Source organism: Sinocyclocheilus grahami, unplaced genomic scaffold (assembly GCF_001515645.1).
Source record: "Sinocyclocheilus grahami isolate Dianchi unplaced genomic scaffold, SAMN03320097.WGS_v1.1 scaffold364.1, whole genome shotgun sequence".
NCBI lineage: Eukaryota > Metazoa > Chordata > Actinopteri > Cypriniformes > Cyprinidae > Sinocyclocheilus > Sinocyclocheilus grahami.
In genome coordinates this window covers 893,549-902,996 of record NW_015505543.1, presented here as the reverse complement: position 1 = coordinate 902,996, position 9,448 = coordinate 893,549, and the positions used below count along the sequence as shown (strand labels likewise).

Below are 9,448 nucleotides of genomic sequence, written 5' to 3'. Positions count from 1 at the left end.
TTTAGTAGTAATTTTCAATGTATCTATAGTTTTTATTTTAAATTTCCTTTTCAATTTTGGTTAAATTTTATTTGAACTATAAAGTTTAAATTATAGTTCAAATGAAGTTTTAGCCTTGGCAACTAGCTGCAATAAAATTAATTAAAGTTTTTTTTATATTTTAGTTCCGTTTACTTGTATTTTGCTTCAGTAAGTCAAACTTTGGTCCCAAAAAAACAAAAACACTACAATTTAAAATAACTTTTTTCAGTTTTCAGCATCATTACTCCAGTCTTCAGTGTCACGCGATCCTTCAGAAATCAGTCTAATATGCTGATTTGCTGCTCAAGAAACATTCCTGATTATTATCAATGTTGAAAACAGTTGTGCTGCTTCATATTTTTAGGATTCGTTGATGAACAGCAAATATTATAAAAATAAAATATTTTTGTAACATTATAAATGTCTTTACTGTGACTTAATTTAAACCATTCTGAATAAACATTTATTTCTTCTACTCAAAAATAAAAAAATCCTACTGAGCCCAAACTTTTGGTAGTATACATAAAGATACATGTTGTACAGCCCAAAGGTAAAACACAGACACGTGCATCTGCGTGTAAGAGAGGCTCTGGGTAGACAATGCTTTATCCCACGCGTATAACTACACACACCACAGATGTGTGGCAGCAATGTAAATGGGACATTTCTTTGTGTGTGTAACATGACCTCACCTCTGTCTGATTTGGTCCAGTTTCTCCGGATCGCTGATGAGCACCTGAACACCCAGCTTCATCTTAGTTTTCTGCAGGCTGAAGTCCAGACAGGCTATCTTGGCATTGGACACACGCTTCACCATTCCTAAACAATACAAACAACAGTTACAAACACGCATACGAACATACACTGTGCAATGTGAAAAACAAGCATGCGCATGGACAGACCTTGTGATCCGACAGTGCAGTTAAGTGCGTATCCGTTGACGAGGAAACTCTCTTTCTGGCTGCGTCCGTGAGCCTTCAGCACATTCACAGAGTTGATGGGATAGCGAGCAACACCTTTCCCATCAACAAACTTCACAGCCAGGGCAGCGTCCACCACCATATTAGCAAAAAAATCTGAATCACTGACAGAACGTCAAGGAACAACACTTTCACTTCAAATGATTAGCCAACGTCTGCAAAACTCTGTTAATGCAGTTTAAATCTCTGAAATTAAACAGACTCTTTATGCAGCCTTATTGAATACTACAATCACTTAACTTTTTTTTTTTGGATGTTGTGACATGATTTTAGACGCATTTAAATGCAAAATATTATATAGAAAATAATATATACTATAAAATACTTTTAATAATAAGCAGAATCTCTAATAAGCAGTAGAAAAGCAGAATTTGTATATAGAGCCTGCACACACACACACACACACACACACACATACATACATATATATATTAAAATTAATACAATTTTAAATAATATAAATTTGAATAATGTTTATATAGGTAATAATATTATATACATTATATAGCATTTTGTGTATGTATGCATGTATGTGTGTATAATAAACATATACACACACACACACACACACACACACACACACACACTAGCATGAAACAGCACAAAGCAGAGGATACACTCCAATGATCTTAGAGGACATGGAAGTCTTGGCAGCATTGATGAGACACTCTCTGCCCAAATCATCAGTGCTGATGGTCAGGTTCTCACTGATGTATCTGACTGCCTCCCTGTGAACCACAGCAAATTAGGCCGTTTCATTTTAATGTCAATCATGCTTAAACACACCAGACTTCCTGTTGGCACAGGAAGTGACTCTTACTTGCAGGCCAGTCTGTATCCACTGATGATGGAGGTGGGGTGGATCTTCTGTTTGACGAGCTCATCGGCACTCTTCAGCAGCTCAGCAGCGATGATCACCTTCACACACACACACACACACACACACACACACACACACACACACACACACACACACACACACAGATGAGCGGTTCTCACTTTAACTGATATTCAATCAACACTGTCTATTGTACTGTCAGGATGTGGAAGCTGCAGAAAAAAACCTGCAAGTCCCGTAGTTTACGACAGGCGGTTTCTGTATCCTGTTAGCATAGCCACACATACTGATACTGTATGGATGGCACTATAACAGGAAATGTTTTTTAACAGAAACGTCTATCCAAAGCAGCAAATGTCTCACCACTGATGTTGTGCCATCTCCAACCTCCTTATCCTGCAGCTCTGCTAGCTCACAGAGGACCTTAGCCGCCGGGTGCTCCACCTCCAGCAGCTTCAGGATGGTGGCTCCATCATTGGTGATGGTCACGTCCTGAAACACAGATCCTAAGCATGAGAAAACAAACCCAATAGGAACATCTACACTGCATTATCTACAAACAATTCTAATGTCTCCTATTAGACACAACAGGGATAGTTCACCCAAAAATGAAAATTCTGTCATTAATTACTCACCGTCATGTCGTTCCAAACCCGTAAGACCTCCGTTCATCTTCGGAACACAAATTAAGATATTTTTGATGAAATCCGAGATCTCTCTGACCCTCCCGTAGACAGCAAGGATCCTTACACGATCAATGCTCAGAAACGTAGCAAGGACATCGGTAAAATAATCCATGTGACATCAGGGGTTCAACCGTAATATTACGAAGCTACGAGAATACTTTTTGTGCGCAAAGAAAAAAAACAAAAACTAACGACTTTATTCAACAATTAGTCTCCTCTGTGTCACACTATAGCGCCATTTTGGAGAGTATCAGCTGGACGTAAACAGCGTAAATTCCAAAATGGCGCTATAGTGTGACGCGGAGAAGAATTGTTGAATAAAGTCATTATTTGTGTTTTCTTTTGCGCACAAAAAGTATTCTCGTAGCTTCGTAATATTACGGTTGAACCCCTGATGTCACATGGATTATTTTACCGATCTCCTTGCTACGTTTCTGAGCATTGATCGTGTAAGGATCCTTGCTGTCTATGGGAGCGTCAGAGAGATCTCGGATTTCATCAAAAATATCTTAATTTGTGTTCCGAAGATGAACGGAGGTCTTACGGGTTTGGAACGACACACGAGGGTGAGTAATTAATGACAGAATGTTCATTTTTGGGTGAACTATCCCTTCAAGTATACAAGACCTGAACACCACGGGTTACTCTGACCGGAGGGAAATGTCTGCACTTACTCCGATGTCGTCCACTAACATCTTGTCCAGGCCGACGGGACCCAGAGAGCTCTTCACGATGTTAGCAATGGATGCAGCGGCCATGACTGCAAAGCAACAAATACAATGAATTTGAATGTTTCACTCTTTTCTGCTCGGCAAGATTTTGTATACCAAAGTTATCCGCACTACACGGATGGGTTTGATCATTGCGCTCGCGTCTTTTGCAGCGTTTCGCGATTAACACTGTGTTAACTTGTTGAGTCGCATACTATGGAAGCATATAGGTAGCGAACTTTAATTTAAAATGCAATATGCAAAATGGCATTGTATTTCTGTATTTAAATTTTCCATTACCAATACGTGCAAAGTTTGGTGCAAAAGTAAAATTCAATTATATAATTTACATTTGCCATTTCCAACAGCAGTCTTAATATGTAGAACATGCGGGATTCATATTTAAAGCGACTTTTGCGGCTTAACATTTACAGATACTAGTCCATATCGTGATTTGGTTTAACTGTAATGACCTGCTTTTGAGCAATTCTTTCCACATTCCGTGACATTCCGCATTAAACGGTGAATTCTGTCTTTCGACTGGATGAAGACACACCGCGTAATCTTCCCGCGCACCATGCGGCCCCTTGCCTGATGTGAACACAGCACATCTCACATGCCACCGCTTGTGGCCGAGCCAGTGTCACGCACAAAGCTCTGCGCGAGGACAGCTTCACGTTCTCGCGAGACACATCAGATCTCGCGAGATCTCGTGTCACACCCCTAACATATACATAGCTAGAAATAGTCAGATGCTAGATAGATAAATACAGTATTTTAACGCGTTTGCGTTCCACTGCTCTAGTTTTCTATGTAAAGACTCACTAGCTGGACGTGTTTGACAGTTAACACTGCGTCTTAAAAGCGTGCGGTCTAAATAAATTAAACTTCTTACCGTTGGGTTTGATCATTGCGCTCGCGTCTTTTGCAGCGTTTCGCGATTAACACTGTGTTAACTTGTTGAGTCGCATACTATGGAAGCATATAGGTAGCGAACTTTAATTTAAAATGCAATATGCAAAATGGCATTGTATTTCTGTATTTAAATTTTCCATTACCAATACGTGCAAAGTTTGGTGCAAAAGTAAAATTCAATTATATAATTTACATTTGCCATTTCCAACAGCAGTCTTAATATGTAGAACATGCGGGATTCATATTTAAAGCGACTTTTGCGGCTTAACATTTACAGATACTAGTCCATATCGTGATTTGGTTTAACTGTAATGACCTGCTTTTGAGTAATTCTTTCCACATTCCGTGACATTCCGCATTAAACGGTGAATTCTGTCTTTCGACAGGATGAAGACACACCGCGTAATCTTCCCGCTTACCATGCGGCCCCTTGCCTGATGTGAACACAGCACATCTCACATGCCACCGCTTGTGGCCGAGCCAGCGTCACGCACAAAGCTCTGCGCGAGGACAGCTTCACGTTCTCGCGAGACACATCAGATCTCGCGAGATCTCGTGTCACACCCCTAACATATACATAGCTAGAAAGAGTCAGATGCTAGATAGATAAATACAGTATTTTAACGCGTTTGCGTTCCACTGCTCTAGTTTTCTATGTAAAGACTCACTAGCTGGACGTGTTTGACCGTTAACACTGCGTCTTAAAAGCGTGCGGTCTAAATAAATTAAACTTCTTACCGTCGAACTAAACTAAACTAAACCTTTCTCTCCATTCCACTAACTTACCCTCCGTCTGAGGATTTTCAGCGCGATGAACGGGTTATTTGTGAATGCTCCTGGGCAGCTAACCCGTCGTGTGCATGTAGCATCACGCAGAAGCAGAAGTCCTCCGTTACCGTCACCGTGCTATACGAGCATTTAACGTTACGCGCGCATTCATCAGACAGCTTTCTTCCGCGTGACTGTATCGTGGCGCACGAGGGTTTTTAGAAGCAGTATGTTGATGTAAAGCAAGGGTTACACCCGGTTCCTGTGAGCCGCACGTGCTGCTCGAGACCCCGGCCGCTCCTCCGCTCAAACACCGGCGCGTGCGGCGCGTGCGGCCCGGTCACCGCGCCTCATTGCGGGGAAGCACGAGCGCTTCCCGACTCACCGTTCTGAGTCCTCACGGACTCGCCGGTCGTCCTCTGGCCGAGCACGGTTAACGGACCCTCTGTCATGGACATGTTGGATGGAGAGAAGAATGGAGGCGCGCGCGGTGGCTTATGGGTAGCGTGAGCGCGGGAGGGGCGCGTGTGGAAGGTTCCAGATCGATCCAGAACAGCGCTTTTAGCTCTCACTCAAACACTCACACGAGCCACTAAACCGATCCAAAGACTCGACTCCGCTCGTGTGTGTGTGTGTATAAAGCGCTCTAAAACAACGCGCTAACCCACAGACTGATAGAGCTATGAAAACTACAAGTCCCTGTGTGAATGCGGTACTTCCTTCGATGGTTTTCTCTGCGACTGCGGGACCTCTAGCGGTCTGGCGGCGCAGCGGCGGCTGTTTAAACCGGTCGAACAAGCGCAACGGCTAAAGCTAACGCTTCCGGTCTCAGTAGCGGAAGGAGACCGGAGCCGTTCTTTTGCTTTGAACGGCTGTCAATGGAGAGGCTTCGCTGAATAAACAGCGTTTTAGAGGAAACGGCTCGTCTGTAATGAATCCACAGCCCGTCTGCTAATCTTCAACATGTCTCACGCTGGGCTTGAACTATGTTCTAGAGTTCGCCTCGAAACAAATGCAGTGTTATAAGAGAAGTCACCGACTTAGCTTCACCTAACTCCCGCAAAGTATAAAAGTAGAGTTAACGCAGCAGAACAATTAATATATTTAAATAAAAACCTTTATATGTTAAAAACGCCAGGCTTGATGTCATAAGCGTTAACATTTAGACATTCAGCAGATGCTTTCATCCAAAGCCACGAACCAACGAGGACAACGGAAACGATCTAAACAACAAGAGAGCAATGCTATAGGAGTGCTATAACTAGCCTCGGTTAGCCTGACGCAGTACACGCAGCAAGGCTTTTTAAACAACATAATAGAAGAAAACAGATAGAATAGAGCAAGCTAGTGTTAGTAACGCGTTTGCGTTCCACTGCTCTAGTTTTCTATGTAAAGACTCACTAGCTGGACGTGTTTGACAGTTAACACTGCGTCTTAAAAGCGTGCGGTCTAAATAAATTAAACTTCTTACCGTCGAACTAAACTAAACTAAACCTTTCTCTCCATTCCACTAACTTACCCTCCGTCTGAGGATTTTCAGCGCGATGAACGGGTTATTTGTGAATGCTCCTGGGCAGCTAACCCGTCGTGTGCATGTAGCATCACGCAGAAGCAGAAGTCCTCCGTTACCGTCACCGTGCTATACGAGCATTTAACGTTACGCGCGCATTCATCAGACAGCTTTCTTCCGCGTGACTGTATCGTGGCGCACGAGGGTTTTTAGAAGCAGTATGTTGATGTAAAGCAAGGGTTACACCCGGTTCCTGTGAGCCGCACGTGCTGCTCGAGACCCCGGCCGCTCCTCCGCTCAAACACCGGCGCGTGCGGCGCGTGCGGCCCGGTCACCGCGCCTCATTGCGGGGAAGCACGAGCGCTTCCCGACTCACCGTTCTGAGTCCTCACGGACTCGCCGGTCGTCCTCTGGCCGAGCACGGTTAACGGACCCTCTGTCATGGACATGTTGGATGGAGAGAAGAATGGAGGCGCGCGCGGTGGCTTATGGGTAGCGTGAGCGCGGGAGGGGCGCGTGTGGAAGGTTCCAGATCGATCCAGAACAGCGCTTTTAGCTCTCACTCAAACACTCACACGAGCCACTAAACCGATCCAAAGACTCGACTCCGCTCGTGTGTGTGTGTGTATAAAGCGCTCTAAAACAACGCGCTAACCCACAGACTGATAGAGCTATGAAAACTACAAGTCCCTGTGTGAATGCGGTACTTCCTTCGATGGTTTTCTCTGCGACTGCGGGACCTCTAGCGGTCTGGCGGCGCAGCGGCGGCTGTTTAAACCGGTCGAACAAGCGCAACGGCTAAAGCTAACGCTTCCGGTCTCAGTAGCGGAAGGAGACCGGAGCCGTTCTTTTGCTTTGAACGGCTGTCAATGGAGAGGCTTCGCTGAATAAACAGCGTTTTAGAGGAAACGGCTCGTCTGTAATGAATCCACAGCCCGTCTGCTAATCTTCAACATGTCTCACGCTGGGCTTGAACTATGTTCTAGAGTTCGCCTCGAAACAAATGCAGTGTTATAAGAGAAGTCACCGACTTAGCTTCACCTAACTCCCGCAAAGTATAAAAGTAGAGTTAACGCAGCAGAACAATTAATATATTTAAATAAAAACCTTTATATGTTAAAAACGCCAGGCTTGATGTCATAAGCGTTAACATTTAGACATTCAGCAGATGCTTTCATCCAAAGCCACGAACCAACGAGGACAACGGAAACGATCTAAACAACAAGAGAGCAATGCTATAGGAGTGCTATAACTAGCCTCGGTTAGCCTGACGCAGTACACGCAGCAAGGCTTTTTAAACAACATAATAGAAGAAAACAGATAGAATAGAGCAAGCTAGTGTTAGAGGCCTTTTATTCATGTAATTCTTTTTTCACCAAGTGCCTTGGAGCCGTAGTTTCTATAGATTCATTATAATTAATTAAAAGTCGCGCACGCTAACCACTCCCCCAACCTAGATGGGTAATGAGCAAGCGGCAACCTCTCTCGTGAAGCCAACACGGAAGTGACTTAAACTGTAATTCATTGACTGGCCGGTTGCAAAATAGAGTCAGTCCCATAGACTCCGCATGTTAAAATGCCCAACTTTACAGCAGAAAAAAACATGTTTGCAGCCTGGTACAAAAATTTTTTTTTGGTATATATAGCTAATTTTGCCCTTCATGACAACTGAGAGGGGGGTGAATTTTTTTTATAACTCATCCGTTTAAATTATAATAAGTCTTAAAGTTCTGCATAATTAAGGGCGTGGCCACTTGAGGTGGATCGCCGCTGCGGTCACCGGCGTCGAGCTAGGTGGGCGTGGCTTCAGCAACCAGCTCCCGCCTCTTTGCCCATTTTTGATTATCCGGGAGTGACGCGCGGTGACGTGCTGCCAAGATGGCGACGGCTGGCTCCGCCCACTTTGAGCTTCAAAAGCGCTCTTCGGAAACCTACGGGTGACGTCACGGACACTACGTCCATGTTTTTATACAGTCTATGGTTGTGATGAGCACAATATTTACGTTATAATTCGTCAATTCGCGTATACTTGGAAGTGACCGCTAGGTGTCACCGTAGAGACCGGTGTCGAATTGTTTCGAAGCCTCGGCACATTTGCTTCTACTGTTTTAGTGTTTCATGCACCACTACCCAGCAGCATTTAAGTTTAACCTCTCACAGGCCAAGCCCAAAGAGCAGCTTCTTTTCAATGAAAGATCTCCCCAGGTTTGAATTAATTCTGCATCCACACACAAGCCTCTACCGTCTCCTGACCTGCCTTCATTGGTGACAGACAGGTAACGATCGTGTTTGCACTAAACCTTGGAGCTGTTTATCACTGCTGTTAAATTTAATCCATTATTAAAACATTTAAATACAGCCAGCTACAGAGTGCACAGGCAGTAGCCCTGTATTAGCAGCAAGCTAGTTTGGCGTTGGCGTAAAATAGTGTCGTGCAACGTCGGAAATGCTATCAAAATAAATATGTGCCCCCAGAATCCAATATACCCTTTCCAAAGTGACTACATATTCATATTCCTCGGCTGGGATCGTGTAGAGCCCTTTGAAACTGCATTGAAACTGCAATTTGGACCTTCAACCCGTTGATCCCCATTGAAGTATTGACGACTGTGTCGATCATGTTGGCTCTGCCCAATATGTGAGTAAGTCTGACCTTCTGAAGGGGTTTTGGCAGGTGCCTTTAACTGCCCGAGCAAAAGAGTTATCTGCATTCATTACCCCTGATGCCTTCCTTCAGTATACGGTAATGCCTTTTGGGGTCCAAAATGCCCCTGCTACTTTCCAACATTTGGTGAATCGTATATTGTATGGAATGTCTGGATGTGGTGTAGGGCTGGACAATAATTCAATATCAATATGTATCGCGATATAATTTTTTTTCAATAATGGTGATATGATTTTTAAACACATTTCCGATATTTCGATATACATTACCAGTTTCCCATACACTGATGTATTTGTGGCGTTTGACTTCGTTGAATAAACATGAGCACTGCACGTTTCAAAATCAAAACACGGCG

General features: G+C 43.8%; 1 protein-coding gene across 1 annotated transcript; it reads right to left on the bottom strand.

The window, feature by feature from the left end:
- Nucleotides 1-709: 709 nt before the first annotated feature.
- On the bottom strand, nucleotides 710-5,639 carry LOC107549176 (T-complex protein 1 subunit alpha-like). The gene is made up of 7 exons (XM_016230168.1): nucleotides 5,304-5,639; nucleotides 3,200-3,285; nucleotides 2,203-2,331; nucleotides 1,822-1,919; nucleotides 1,619-1,729; nucleotides 924-1,105; nucleotides 710-840 (listed from the first exon to the last, which is right to left on the bottom strand). The coding sequence occupies exons 1-7, from the start codon at nucleotides 5,374-5,376 to the stop codon at nucleotides 710-712; spliced, it is 810 nt and encodes a 269-aa protein (XP_016085654.1). The 5' UTR covers nucleotides 5,377-5,639.
- Nucleotides 5,640-9,448: the final 3,809 nt, after the last annotated feature.